General features: G+C 36.8%; 1 protein-coding gene across 2 annotated transcripts in view; it reads right to left on the bottom strand.

Annotated features, from left to right (window-relative positions):
- Nucleotides 1-15,931, bottom strand: part of adipor2 (adiponectin receptor 2) — a 40,371-nt gene that overhangs the window by 18,977 nt on the left and 5,463 nt on the right. For both annotated transcript variants that reach the window (XM_073838612.1, XM_073838611.1), the window contains exon 2: nucleotides 8,850-9,125. In XM_073838612.1, the coding sequence (XP_073694713.1) occupies nucleotides 8,850-8,897 (48 nt within the window). In that variant the 5' untranslated portion in view covers nucleotides 8,898-9,125. The remainder of the gene's footprint in view (nucleotides 1-8,849; nucleotides 9,126-15,931) is intronic.

The raw sequence follows: 15,931 nt of genomic DNA, 5'->3' as shown, positions 1-15,931 counted from the left end.
CAATTTATTAAAAGTTTAGGGCCCTATGAAATGTCATTTCCCCCCACCTTGTTGTATTATTACCAAATTCTGTTTTAGCACGTCTAATTATTTGAATGCATAAAAAGTTTATTTATTCTTTCAATAGCCTTATAAAATGTTTTTCCTCAGAAATTCTGGTTATCAAATGAAGGCATAAAACATGGATTTAAGTTATCTTTTCATTAATGAAATGTAAACAAATTTAAAAAAAATTTTTTTTTTACTTTTTGGCAAATGAAGGGGATTTACAATTTCAGTTAAAATGTTGAAGAAATATTGTGTGATTATTCCTTTAAAAAAAAAGATTTTAAAAACTTAGCAGTATTACGTTCATTCTGCTGAACAATATTAATAAATGTCTGTCACAGTATCTTCAAGTTAAACCAAACTTTTATTTTGACTGCTACCTTTACATTTCTGTGTGCGTGTATATAATATGACACTAGTTTTACTTAAATGAAATGGTAAATTGTGCATGAAGTATTCTCAGAGCAATTCTGGAAATGTTGTTCATGCATTTATGTCCTCATTTAGTGAGGTGGCAGATGCTGAAATCAGTACAAGTAATAAACAAAACAGCGCATTTGTGCCATTCATTAACCCAGATACACGCAGAATATGCAGTATTCATATTTAAACAGTCTTTTGCAGCTTAATATTTACAAATACTTGTCCATACCACAATTTGATTGAAGCGTAATGACCTACTTTTGAGTCATTCATCCAAATCAGTGACATTCTGCGCTACTTATTTGAAAAAGTAACAGATATTTTATAGTGTAAAAGTAATCCACTACTTTACTAGTTACTTTAAAAAGTAATCTGATTATGTAACTCACATTACTTAGAATGTGTTACCTTCAACACTGCTCTTAAGTACACAATGTAAAAAAAAAAAAAAACTATTTAAACTGTGTTCAAAATACAGAATAGGACTGAATGCGAGATGTAATTTCTGTCTGCAAGTCAGACACATGGGGTCTCTGCAGGAGGGCTCTGTGTCAGCTCTGAGGTCTTGTGAGAGATTACCTAGTAGACGGCAGGTCATATTGTATTCCAGTACATGTCTAGAAGTCAGATTAGACCTAGATCACATGTGAGCTACTTTATATAGAAGGCCTGGGCCAGGCCTTTTACTCAAAAACATGATGGAAGAATGGTCATCTACTGATGGATTAACATCAAACGTTCTACTTTTATAGATTCAATAAGACAGCATGTTCTAACGTTCACGTTTACAGCGTCTATTAATTATCCTGTGCTCACTGAAAGTAAAACTCTGCCAAAAATCACATCTAGAGTTTAATACAGCAGCAATGCTGAGTTACAGTCCCAGCTATTTAGGACAAAAACTCATGGAAGATATGTGATTAATCGTTTGGCGCTTTATCACATTGGGGTTTGGTGAGGACAAAGTGTGAAGGTTCACGCAAAGGTATGTTCCATCATTAAACGACCTCATTATATCAACAGCGTAAGCAGTTATGTTGGTACACACTGCTCAAACTTCAAAAGACAGCCAACTGCCGTGTGAAGACCGTCAAAATATTTACGCCAGGCATGCTGGCACCTCATCACTGGGAATATAAAAATAATGTAGCACATATGCACAGCACTCTAAGGTGACTTTGAAAGACCTTATGAGACATTGAGAGAGAGGGGCATGTGTTCGGTGACAAATAACAGAGGCTGAGGTTTGGAACAGTAGCACGGGTTTGGTAATGATATGACCCGTGCATTCAATTCCTGGAATGCTGGGAACATCCTGTTGCTGGGCTTTGGAATTGCATAGCCTCAGCGGGAGAGCCACGTGTCTCATTTAGTAGATCAGACTCAGAGGCTACAACAGTTCAGATGCGTATCTCTGAACCAGAACATTTTATTACATCTAGTCATTTAACTCCACTCACATCCTCTAAAGTATATGATAAGCTAAGCTAAGCAATGATTAGATGCTAAACACACGAAAACTACCAAGGATACATAAAAAAAAAGTAATAAGTTAAAACAGTATTACTGTGTAATATAGAACATTCTATATAGAATATAGAATGTTTAAGAGAACAGCAATTATTCAAAATTGAACTCTCTGCTCTCTTTTAGGGCTGTCACTAACGGTTATTTTGGTAATTGAGTAATTGGTCTATTATTCTGATGATTAATCGAGTAATTAGATAATTGTTTTTGTTTTTTTTTGTGGTAAAAACAATTGACCTAAATCTTTAAATACATATATAATAGCAATGAGGCAATAATAATTGGTTCAAATAAAGTATCTAAAGCAATCATGTGGTTTCATTGAACAAAACTGTTAAAATACAAAATGTATTATAAACAATAGAACTAATGTGCATTATGCATCATAAATAAAAAACTGCCGAGGCTGCAAATGGCCTAACCCTGTTTAATACTGACAAAACAACTTTTAATTCAAATGTTCAGTCAGTCTTTAATATTTAGGCATTTCTTTAAGACAGAAATACTGGTGCCACTGTAATTTCTTTAATATGTGGACATCAAAACTTATAAACGTAACGGTTTGAGCTTTCATTTTAAAATTGCGATGGACAGTTAGCATTTTTAGAAAGATACTGATGTATTCACCTTAAATATCTGATAAAATAGCGCACATTGCAGCCTTGGAAAATGGTCAAATAATGCGTTTCATGGATTCTCGTCCGTGGAATGCAAAACTTCCGGTATTTTGCCAGTTACTCAACGCAGGCAAATTACAGTGAAGGATATTTTAAAGTAGAGTAATAGCATCGGATAGCATTTGTGCTTGCTGAATTAAAGTACTAACTTCTTACTAAAATATTTTTCTGAACCCTCTTCCTGATACAAGTTTCCCATATCTCAGCTTTGATAACATGTCTAAGTTTAAAAGTCAGTCATGGTCAGCAGAACTGTACGTTTAGAGTAAAATCTATGGATAAGATTGCATGTGCATTTCCAGGACTTGCACTTGCGCAATCTTCTGAGAAGTTCCTTGAATCCAAGGCAACATGTTTATTTCATTTCCCTGTCTGTAGAGAACAACATTGCCCCAACTTGCAGCCTGAACCACAGATTTGTCCTGCAAAACAACACATTTGTCCTCGGTTCAATGAAAGCAGAGTTCAATCCAGCTTAGCAGGTTTGGCCAGCACTATCTGCAACTGACAGCGATCATTTAAGGCTAGGAGAAAAATGCATGACATGACTGAGCGTACAGAGAACAACAACAGAGTTATGTGTTTATTTTCATACCTTCTTAAATGATACACATAGATAACCTTTGTTACTAGGGCTGCACGATATTGGGAAAATATGCAATATTGGTGTTGAATATTGCGATAACGATATTTCATTTCCCTAGAGAAATGCTTTAATAATTATTATTGTTATTATTATCTATTTTTTAAAATCTTTTATATATGTAATGATCATGCTAAAATAAACAGGTAATAGATATTCTTCTGTCATCCGAATTAAATCTAATTCAGGCTAAAAAAAAAAAATTATGTCAAGGAAGTTGACTTTAAAACACTATGAATGACTTAAAACCTCGGCAGATATTCTGATTTCTGGTTTGCTGTTACCATAGACCTGCAAACACAAAATGAATTGCTTTCAAACATAGAGCATCTTTTAAACTAAATATTTCCTTGCCTTGCCTGTTTTTTGTTTGTTTTTGTTTTTTTAAATAAAACATTATTAAACAAAAATTGTATTAAAATTACTATTAAACTTCAAAAAGTTACGAGCATCAAAAAAAATTAGGAGCACCCAATTTCTTTTTAGTAATGCACTGATCTTTATTCTTCATGGCTGATTCCAATTGCCAGGCAAATCAAATGGGCTGTTTCTGAATGCCTCAGAATCAATTTTTTTTAAAAATTACAGTATAAATAACAAAAAAATAGACAATAAATGCAGCCATATTCAAAGTAGACTACTCTTTCAATATTCAAAGTGCAATATAGAGACTGAATTTATTAAGTATGATACAGAGTTATAGACAACTTCACAACTTATTATAGCCCACATTCTAATAACAGCCTAGATATTTTATCTAGCCTAATTTGCGTGCATTGGGGAGTCGCTCTCTAAACGTGGGGTATTAAAATTGCTTTTAAATGCACGTAGCCTACGCGTTTTACTTTTGGTTTCGTTTTCGCGCAAAACTTTCGGCAGTGCATAGCATGCACTCTGCAACACAAGAGATTACTTTAATAACCCATTTCAAAGTCGTGAGTGGAACTCAGCCGCTGAGTTATCATCTGATGTGAATGAATGCCGCATTGTACAGAACCTTTTTACTGTCCACAATCAAAAATCGTCATACCACACACCCCTAATTGCAATGCAGTTTGTGCAAATCCGGAACAAAGGTTTCAGAAAAAAAAACGTCCGGTTCCTAGTTCAGCGGTGCGCATTGTAAGTGACAGGAAGACGGCTAATATCTCAAATATTCATTAAAGGTAACAATAAAGATTAAGTTTAAATGGTTATGTAATGTTGGAGAGAACGGCGAACGCATCAGCTCACAGCAGTCTGTGCAGTATTTAGGTTAGCGAAAGTTTTGTAAAGAAATGAAACTAGGTCGCACCACAATTTCTCGCACTCGCACAAATGCTCCCAAATATAATTTGAGGTTGTGCAGATTAAATTTTGGGAGCATAAACGGTGGCAATTTTGATTCCTGGACAGTTCTTTTTAGGCAAAAGTTCAGCGCTGCTGTCATTTTCTCACTTCATACTCCTGCCGTATTTATTTTTCATTCTCTGCTCTGAGCCACCGGGTTCACCTGTTCGCCGTTCTAGCCAATAGCATTATAGAACCTACCTGGGAGGCGGGTATAAAGATAGTAAGCCCCCATCTGTTTGGTCAAATGAGGACAACATATGCATGCAACGCACAAATGTTTGGCACATAAATTAAATGTAAATTATCGCAACTCTCTGCGATACTGATATTGCGTATACTGTTATCGCGATAACGATAATTTTTCGATATATTGTGCAGCCCTATTTGTTACAGTAAGATTGGCCTGATATACACTGCCTCCTGGATAGTCACAAAACTTTTGTACCATCCATGCTCTCATCTTACAGTAACTGGCATCATTTAGAAAGAATCCCCTTATGGGACCAAGACTGTCCAGGGAGACACCATCCCACAGGACTAATTTTCCACCACGTGTTTGCTCACTAGGAATCCTCTGTTAGTGCCATCCTGTCTCCCTACTCTCCTTACCAAACCACAGAGTCGAAGGACCCAAGGCCATCCATTCTTCTTAATCTTCTCCTTCCCTTCACCAGTCTTCAACCCTCTCCTTTCCACAATAAACATCATGTTTGACACAGTGGAGCCACAGATTCTTGTTCAATCAGGAACTGACCTTTATACAGACTAACCTCAACGCCAGTGTTGCCGCACGCATGTGACACTGACAACTCTCGCTTCATGTGAAATAGAAACAACTCAAAAACAGATTTTTCAACTAAATCCCTAGAGGGACAGGAAGCTGGAATTAATAATGCTCTTTATCCAAAAATACCTCCCTTTCCTAAATTCCAGAAAGAGATGCATGGGAATTATCAAACTAATTACAAGAGCACTGGTTACCAAAACACTGATAACAAATAAAACTGTTGTTAAGTTTTGGAAGACAGACATTTCCAGACATTTAGAGTTTGACAAATGCACTCCTCTAGTTTTGGCTTCCTCAGAAATTAACAAGTGCAATTAGGTTACATGTTGATGGTAAATATGAAATGTGTGTCACTGATTAAAAAGGAGAACAAGCTGTACCACAGAAACACCACAAACTGGAAAGCACCAGGGGAAGTTCTGACTGCGTATGGTCAGACTGAGTTATCAGAGTCGCTCATCTGAAAAGTTAAATGGTTTTTAGTTTACCAGATGGCTGAGTTCATATTCTGGCATGAGGTCACATGACATCATCTCATAAGAGTGATTATGAGAATCTTCCAATCAACAGAATGATGTAGTTCCTGTTTTAAAAATTGACCTTGTGGAGCTGACAGATATCCAGTCTTCCTGCTGTTGCCATACAAAAACCAATCATCGAACTATACTGTTGCCATAGCACCAAGGCAGAGCTTGCCTATTGGATAAAAACCACCTGTTACCTTTGGAAAACCAAAGAGCATAAAGCAAATGGGTGAAATCTATCCCATCTCATTAAAAACGGTAGCACCTGGAGATCAATTTCTCAATGCAACCCTAACCGCAGCTTTACTTAAATCTTAAATATAAGTGAATCAGCTATCCCAGCATCTCTATGCCTTACATGAAAGCAGGTGTGTTTAGCAGTTGTTTTGTGACCTATAACCCAGTTTGCAGGTGTGTTTGTACTAGTGTAGTGAGCTTCTGAGCATGCTTTGATAAGCGGAAGAGATAGGCTCACCGTATGACCCAATGCATTCCATGTTAAAGCAATGCTTGTTTAGCAGAAGTTTAAAAAAAAACAGATAAGGAATGTAGAATATTTCTTCAGAGAAGTAAGGGACTGGTCAAACAGGATATTCTAGTCAGTTAAAACAGCAAGGTGGAACTGACTACAAGGTGCATTTATATGCATATTAACTGCATTCAATGCTGTTTGTTTCATTTTGACCTGATCTTTTCATTTTATATAATATTATAGTTGAGATTCATCTTTTCACACTAAGGACACCTTACGGACTCATATGCAACTTTTGCAGAAAGTTGAAATGCTCAAATGCTCTCCGGAAGGAAAACATGAAATGATGCTTGAAAAAAGTAACATTTAATCTGATCTTCCAAATCAAAAAGTTTTCACTCCAACCCCTAATGCATTGATTTTTTCCTTCTGAAGCATCAGAGAGCGTTTGAACCTTCTGTAATACTTGTACATGAGTAAACGTCTTTTATTTGAAATATCTTATTCAGGTCAGTATTGAATTTTAAAAAAATAACATGCATTTTGTATTGGTGTATGTAAACTTTATTAATAGAAAATACAAATGTAAAAATGCATCCTATGTGAATGGCTAAGACGAAGGGGAGAAACACTTAACTTTAAGCTGCTTGTGTGAACCAGGACAATTATGGCACACTCAAGGGAAAATAGTTGATTTTCATTTTCCAGTTATGCTCACACGCCACAGTCCCTCCTGTGTACTGATGGACATATGATCCAATTAAACCCTCATTAAATTTAAAACTGATTTCTCTCAGTTGCACAAAACAGGTAGCCCTATATTGCACATCCAGACACAAAAACTCAAGCACGTCCACCAGAAACATGATGCAAAATAAACACGAACAGTGTCTATTACTGTGTCCTAAGGTCGGTTTAAAATTTCATCAACCTGGCCTTGTTGTCCTGGATCTACCTTAACCCGAAAAGCCAGTGGGGCGTCTGCTCTAGGCATGGGATAGTTTTACACCTGCCCCGTCTGACCACACCACGCCACAGCCTCGGCAGCCAACCGCCACGTGGCTCACAATGACTAACACAAACGTTGCCCGAGTCAGATTACACAATACACAGCCATTGTGTGCGTTCGTGTTGGACGCATGCAAATAACAGACGCAGACAGATCATGCAAACACATAGTGTCCTCCTAAACCTCCTAACACTGTTAGAGCTATCTGCATATCAGTGTAACATGTAGCCGATGCAGAGACGTGGGCACGAATTATTCAAAACTGGGCATGTAATATAAACAAGCAACAGCAAACCAAATGAATAGTAAAATATAAACTCAGCCACTTGAATGTAACTGTCTCAACCCCCACCCCCCAAGCATATTCCTACGATCCTCGTCTAAACCAATATGGATTGCTCCACAGATCCTTTGACAACCTCTGAGACTAAAAAAACTGTCTATACTAGACTGTGATGAGTAATTATAACTCACAAAAACAAATAACGCACAGGTACATGATCCCAATGCAGCTCTCCTATACGCCACACATCAAATGATCTGCCAGTCTCAGGGGCCATAATGGACTGCAGATGCAAATTAGAGTGTGTGCAGTCACTGTAAAGCATTCGTTAATAGTTCATTAGCTTTTATAAACAGTCCATTGAGTTCTCAAGTGAGTGCACTTATCTTATTGAGTAAGAATTATTTATAAGCAACCAGTATAAGCTACTTGTGATCCTAAAATACTATATGTATGCATTTCAGGATTGTGCATCCTTTGCTATAAATAAGTGGAGTTTGTGGTTTATACACTTTTATTCTAAATGTTCAGGGTCTAAAATCTGATCAGAAATGCTGTTGTGGAAGAGCATACACAAAAACACCTGTGATGGCACATCAAATAAATTTCTAATGTGCTACAAGCATTTAAAATGATGAGTTATGCTAATGAACTGCATTGTCAGAGGAATTATTTATTATTATTAATACAGTTGAGGTCAAGAGTTTACATACACCATGCAGAATCTGCAAAATGTTAATTATTTGACCAAAAGAGGAGGGATCATACAAAATGCATGTCATTTTTTATTTAGTACTGACCTGAATAATATATTTCACATAAAAGGTGTGTACATAAGTTACATTTATAAAAACTTGGATTCTTAATACTGTGTTGTTACCTGAATGAAAGCTGTGTGTGTTCATAATTTTACCCAGGTTAAGGGAGATTAATGCACTGCCTCTAGCTTTTCGCTTTATTATTTCTCACTACCAAAACAAACTGGATACATAGCAGTGCTCGACCAATATGTCTTTTATGTCAATGCCAATATCTTGGGAGCAGGATCAAGTCTGATTAAGTCTGACAAAGCTAATCAGTTTCTCATTAGTACACAGTAACATTCTCTGTGGTTCTGCACTCACCCCGTTCTGTGCGGGGCCGTCCGATCTGTAATCTGCACTGGCACTCATGGTGTCCAGGGCGTCTGAGGTGGGGTCGGTATCGCTGCTAGTACAGACTCTGTGTCTCAGGACAAAGGCGGCGCCCTCGTCCTCCCTCACCTCCCCCCCGTCCAGCTTGCTTCCTGTTGCGTCTGCTCTTTCTTAAGGCCGCTAGACCACACTGGACTGAGAGGTCGCTCAACTCCAACTGTCCGCCGTTAGATGCACAGCAGAACACACAAAGACTCGCTGAAGGACCTGGTAAAGAAATAAGAAATAACATTAGACTATAATAGACTATAATAACCTCACTGACCCCAAACTTCTGTCGGCAAAAGTCCAAGCTAATCATCAGTTTCTATAATTAGCACAATGGGCTTGTTAAAAATATCATGTGACCCTGGACTACAAAACAAGTCTCAAGTAGCACGGGTATATTTGCAGCAATAGGGTCAAAATTATACATTTTTCTTTTATGCCAAAAATCATTAGGATATTAAGTAAAGATTATGTTCCATGAATATATTTTGTAAATTTCCTACTGTAAATATCTCAAAACTTATTTTTGATTAGTAATATGCATTGCAAAGAACTTCATTTGGACAACTTTGAAGGCGATTTTTGAAACCCTCAGATTTTCAAATAGTTGTATCTCAGCCAAATATCAATGGAAAGCTTATTTAGCTTTCAGATGATGTACAAATCTCAATTGTAAAATATTGACTCTTAATGGTTTTGTGGACCAGGGTCACATATGCTCTGAAAACAGCAGCAGCTAAGCATATCAAACTAGCTCTAATCAATGCCCAATTACTTCTGCATGCTAAAAGTATGGGTTTAGTTGTCAGTGAAATACATGTGACTACAACAGTGATGCATAACTAAAATGATTTAGAAGTTATGCATCTGGTCAGCTGTGGTGTTAACTTACGTAAAAGGGTAACAGCTCAATAGGTTGTTTGTAAATGGAGCAAGAAGTCAATGAATTTACAGAGAAGTTCATAAATCCTATTTCACAACAGGTTTTGAAATCAGCTATGCTGCCTATTAGTACATAAAGGGTTCATAAATGTCTGTGCAAAGGCTTAATCCAAGCTAAAAATGCAATACTTTCATCGCAACTGTTGCAAAAGATGTTGCAACCCCTGCGGTCCTGCCAGGTTACTCGGAGCACACAAGGGCACTTGAGTTAAAACCCATTCACTTGTCTAGTGTCACCATGTCGTGCTAAAAAGCTAATCTGGTGCCCACAGCTTCAGCATTATATGATAAAAAGAGGTTTTAACAAGGCTAATCAGGATCTCTTAGCAATTCTGACGAAATACAGATTAGCCCGGTTATTGCGCCACATCTACAACATTTGACCGAGAACTGAGATCAGCCCTCTCCTTCAAACGCTCTGTGGCAGCCTGAAGTGCATTTAATTTGAGTCGGTATCAGCTGCAAGCCTTGAGCAGTCTGCCAAGCTCACAGAAGCGAGAGGCTTCACAGCCACAGCTGTGAAACTGACAGCATCCGTCTGCTTAGAGTTTTACTCCTTTTGTAAATGAAAAGTGTGGCAACAGCTGCGTGTTCGCAAGCCAGGAAATCAGATTCGGTTAGAAACTCTAATTGCACAGTGGTCTGTGTCCAGTTTGGCAAAAAACAAGACAATGCCGATTCTTCTCAAGTTTAGCATTCTCTGGTGTCACAAACCGTTTTTGGTATCATGTGACACACCAGAGTGTGAAACTGACCCCTTTTGCTTCCTTGGCCTGCAGCACAGGACTGTTGTGCCCGAGTAGAAAACTGATACAAAGAATTTCAATGTCTCCATACATACATCCATCCATCCATTTAGAGGGTGGGGAGGAGCCAACAAGTCATTATCGGTTAATTATCAGCTCATTCATTATGTTCAGTTAATAAATGGCTGCTCAAAGGTTCTGGCATCATTTAACTCCCACGTGAGTGTCATATTCGTATGTAATGCTGTTGAGCTTTGAGTCTTGAGCTGCTGAGTCTTGCCTTGCACACAACTTGTGTTTTTCTGATGTTAAGATTACAAAGCAACGATCTGATGGATACATCTAGTATGAAAAGAGATTAAATCTTATTTTTGAAAATATTCTCAGTTTGAACAGTCAGTTTGAACAGAAATTGCAAGTAGTTTTAGTTGATCATTCATAAAGTTCGTACAGATACTGCAAAATATAACTTCAGAACTTTAAGCACTACTTTTTTTATTTTCAAGGACTTCAGAGATCTCACTTATCAAACAATGTATTCTCTTTTAAATTCTGAATCAAATGATTTGTGATCCATGCTCCAAAATTCCAAATCTGAAAAATGATTCACAAATCATTTAACTTAGATCAAAACTTAGCATATTGAGCGATTGGAGCGAACATTTGGAGCGAACCCGCTCCAAAGTCACAATCTAAATAATATAATTCGCAATACAAATATTTTGCAATACGCGTTACGACTGGAGCACGTCGAAACAGTAAAATATTTTGCGATGCACTGGTTTAACTGATACCCATCACTACATGCTTTTTAAAATCATAACAAGTGATGTCGGAATTTGAAAATGAATGGATTAAAGTCATGAGTTTGAATCAATTGGAGCAAACCCAGCATAAATGACTCAAATTGATTTGGTTCATCTATTCCTCTTTTGCGTCTTCAGCCATGTTTTTTTTTTTTTTTTTTTATTATGTGAAAAGATAAGTGCTTACTGAAATGAAACACTTATTTCATAGAAAAAAATAAAATTGATTTATTCCCCATTGTTTTAGGTGCATCCAAATACATTTTCACTGTCTATCCTCATATAGTAGACTATGCAGTCAATAAGTGAACGAGTCAGCATCATTGGAGCTTACGTTCTCATGCACTTTGTAAGCAACTTTGTTCAGCATGGCATCGAGTTGTCTTGATAGACATGAGCAGTTGTTTTTGTATGAGTCTCTTGGCATCACGTGTACATGTACATCTATACTATATCGAACAACATAGATAAATACACCAGATATTGATAGCACAATCTGAACAAACAGATCTGATTTCAACACTATACTGCGAAAAGATTAGATATAAATTTCCTGGGAACAAAGCTTAAACACACTTAGATATCGGGGACAATCTATTCATGCGCAAAATACACTTCCAAAGAAGCAGGTAGTCAGTTTCCATTGTGTAGCCAAGACTTTTTCTGCAGAAACGATATTGAGAAAGAAATAAATCAATTGAGACACCAGCCAGCAAAAGTGCTTACCAGAGAATACAGGGAAGCAGGGAAAAAAAAGAGAGAAAGAAATGACATTTGAAATTGATTTTCTTCTGCCACTCAAAGAGCTGACCAACCGCCAGCTGACTTTTCTGTGTTTTCAGCTCTAAATTGTCACGAGCACAGCTCGAGAATTTGTCAGCGATTCCATATCCGCAAAGACAAGTTTCATTCTCAAAGGACGGTAGTCGTCACACTGTGCTCTGGCACGGCAAGAACTGTCAAAGAGCACCTGAGAGAGTGTCGCTGATCCGTGACACCAGACTTTAAACTGCATCTCTCACTTTCTACAACTCCATACACATCTCTTAGATCCAGTGTGTGTTCTCCGTGCTCTCTGACTGCTGGAAAACTTACTAGAAATGGGAAGAAAGTATCTCACGAGGCCAACGGCAAAATGCAAAAAGAGGAATAGCAATCAGAGCGAGTAAGACTAGAATAGCAAGTTATGTGTCACGGTCTCCCTGTCCATGGAACAAAGCCCACTTGACCCTGGATGTTCTTTGCAGCATCAGCCGTTGTTCAAGTGTAGGCATGAAGGAAATGAGTCACTATTACGCTGTAAGGGGAGAGACCGAGACAGACTCATATGCAAGGACACAGTCTATACCACACCTACAGATGGACAAACACATAAGCTCCAAGACTTGATGTTGCATGCTATACCATCACATGTGCCATTTAGATGACAGACTAAATTGGACAGAGAAATGCTTGCATTACGCCAGACACGTGAAAAGTTATACTGGATCCACCTCTAGGCTTACAAAAGGTTGCACGCATGCAAATTCACAGAAGTGGTGATTCATGGAATTGTAGCATTGCTTTTTATGTTTTGGCAGGGGATGAGCCTCAGGAATGCCACAGAGCTTTGCCAACCCAGTGCATGTGACTCAGACTGTGTGTGACTGCTTGATAATTCCATTTACATTAATAATCTTTTACACACAAAAACTATACATTTTAAATAAGGGTCATTCCAGCTGGAATCATCAAATTTTGGAAAAGATCCCCATCTGACCTCCTCAGATTTGTCTGAAAAAAATCCATGTGATGGGTAATATGCCCAATAGATCATATACAAAATTTCAGATCTCTACTGTGCATACTTTTTTCACCAAAAAATCTGTATTTTATCCCGTTTTGGCATCACAGTCTCAGTGACCATGTTCAGACTGAAATATCTCCAGAACTAGTTGTGCCAGGTCCATGAAATTTTCTGGGCTAAGAGTCCTAGTCCATAACTGCATGAATTACAACTCACAGCATTGTTACTGAATTTACACCTGAATGCTGGCCCTCTATTTTTTTCTTCGAAACTATTACTTTAAGGGTTTTCAGATGTCCATAGAAACCTCAATTTTCAATGTATAAGCATCAAACTTGGTAAATGGTCTGATATGTACTATGTCTTTCACAACCTTTGACATCAGACAATAGAGTCTTATGGATGTTGAGATATTAAGGTCCAAAAATTGAAAAACCTAATTTACACCAATGTTCAGAGCAATATTTCCCATGAATGACACCAGGTGTGAACATGAAACTTTTTTGAAAGGGCATGTTCTTATTGATAAAATATCAAAAAATTAAGATGGGGTTTTGCCTCATTTTTCTGTAATGATTTTCTTTAAAAAATTATTACAGAAAAATAAGGGCAAATCCCCATCCCAATTTTTTTATCAATAAGAACATGCTCTTTCAAAAAAAAAAAAAAAAAAAGGTTTCATGCTTATTGTTTAAAAATATATATAAATACCAAATATTAAAAATAAAATTAATATATTTATTAATATTTAAAAATACATTAATATATTATTAATCATAATAATAATTAATATTTAACATTTAATAATAAATAAATTGAATAAATTTAAAATAACTGTTTTCTATTTGAATACAATTTAAAATGTAATTTATTCCTGTGATCAAAGCTACATTTTCAGCAGCTGAATAATAGACATTTATAATGTTTTATAAATTTCAGATAAATGCTGCTCTTCTGAACTTTCTATTCATCAAAGAAACCTGAAAAAAAATCTACTTAGCTGGTTTCAACAATAATAAATGTTTTCTGAGCAGCAAATCAGATTATTATAATGATATCTGAAAGATCACGTGACTGGAGTAATGATGCTAAAATTCAGCTTTGAAATCACAGGAATAAATGACAAAGTTGATTTCAAAGTTTTAGTGTTTTTGCTGTACTTTGGATCAGACAACAGGCTTTGTGATCAGAAGAGACTTCTTTAAAAAAACATTAAAAATCTGGTAGTGTGTGTATAAACAACAAATATACTATTGATAAAATTATATTTAACATTTAAATAAACATAGAAAATGAGTTACCATTTAAATATTTCATATGTAAATAAATAATATTAAATATTACTAAATAAAACATGATTAAACATAACAAATTCAGTAAAGATTCTGAGCAGGAAATCACGGTTTTACAATTACATGATTTTCCCTGACAGCTGGGAGCCTATTTCAGACTTTTCACAAACAAACCTTTGTGATTTTACTACCTCACAACAGAAACGTATATAGTGTTCAGCGTCCCCCTGCAGCAATATCGAGTAGACCTCATTTGTGCTAACTAACATGTCCCTACGAGACACATAAATACACAGCTGCAACATCAGATTTTCCTGAGAAATACTATCTGAAGGAAAAAAAAGTCAAAACAAGTGAGGGAATGGAGAAACCCAAACAAACGCATTTGTTGGAGCCAGTCGTTGGGTGTGTGTGTGTTTGTCATGTGACTGGGAAAGAGAGTGAGAAAAGGGGTTAGAGGTGCCTTTGTGTGCCGTTGGTCAGTCATGAGACCAGAGCTGACCACCAGCACAGCATTGAACTTCTGTCAGAGAGGAAGAAGCCCTTTGTGAAAGAGTCAAAGAGGACAAAAACCCACCTCAAACCTATATAAAATAGACATTTATCTGAGTTTTAAAATATATGATCCGATGCTAAATGTGAGCCTTGACCACAAAACCAGTCATAAGTGTCAATTTTTTCAAAATTGAGATTTACACATTATCTGAAAGCTGAGTAAATACACTTCTAATTAATGTATTGTTTGTTAGGATAGGACATTATTTGGCCAAGATACAACTTTGCGAAAATCTGGAATCTGAGGGTGCAAAAAATATCTAAATACTGAGAAAAATCACCTTTAAAGTTGTCCAAATGAAGTTCTTAGCAATGCATATTACTAATCAGAAATTACGTTTTGATATATTTACATCTTAATGCAACATGATCTTTACTTAATGTCCCAATGATTTTTGGCATAAAAGGAAAATTGATCATTTTGACCCATACATTGTATTTTTGGCTATTACTACAAATAGTAGCCCGTGCTACTTAAGACTGGTTTTGTGATCCAGGGTCACAAATAAGACAAAATATTTTTGATTTCAGCCAAGAATTTTCAGTGCATCACTATCTGACAGTGAATAATAATAACAACAACAAGTCATGACGCAGAAATAGGGTAACCCGTCCTTCACACCTCAACATGTGCCATGGACATAGCAGATTGTCAAATGCTTCATTTGCTTTGACTCAAGCCCAGATCATGTGCAAACCAGTGTGACCAAGGTCAAACGGAGCGCTTTGCCTAAACCTCCAATTCACCATAGTGGACTAAAGAAACTGCTGGTGTCAGAATGAATAGACTAAGGCAAAATGACATGGATTACTGAGCAGCTTTCCAGTACATTATCTACACAAACAGGATGAGCCACAGTGGAGACGGTCGTCTTGGCAACGTCATCCCACCTTGTTC

This window comes from Garra rufa, chromosome 4 (assembly GCF_049309525.1).
Source record: "Garra rufa chromosome 4, GarRuf1.0, whole genome shotgun sequence".
Taxonomy (NCBI): domain Eukaryota; kingdom Metazoa; phylum Chordata; class Actinopteri; order Cypriniformes; family Cyprinidae; genus Garra; species Garra rufa.
Note: the sequence above shows the minus strand (reverse complement) of the source record. Positions and strands in the feature narration are given on the sequence as shown.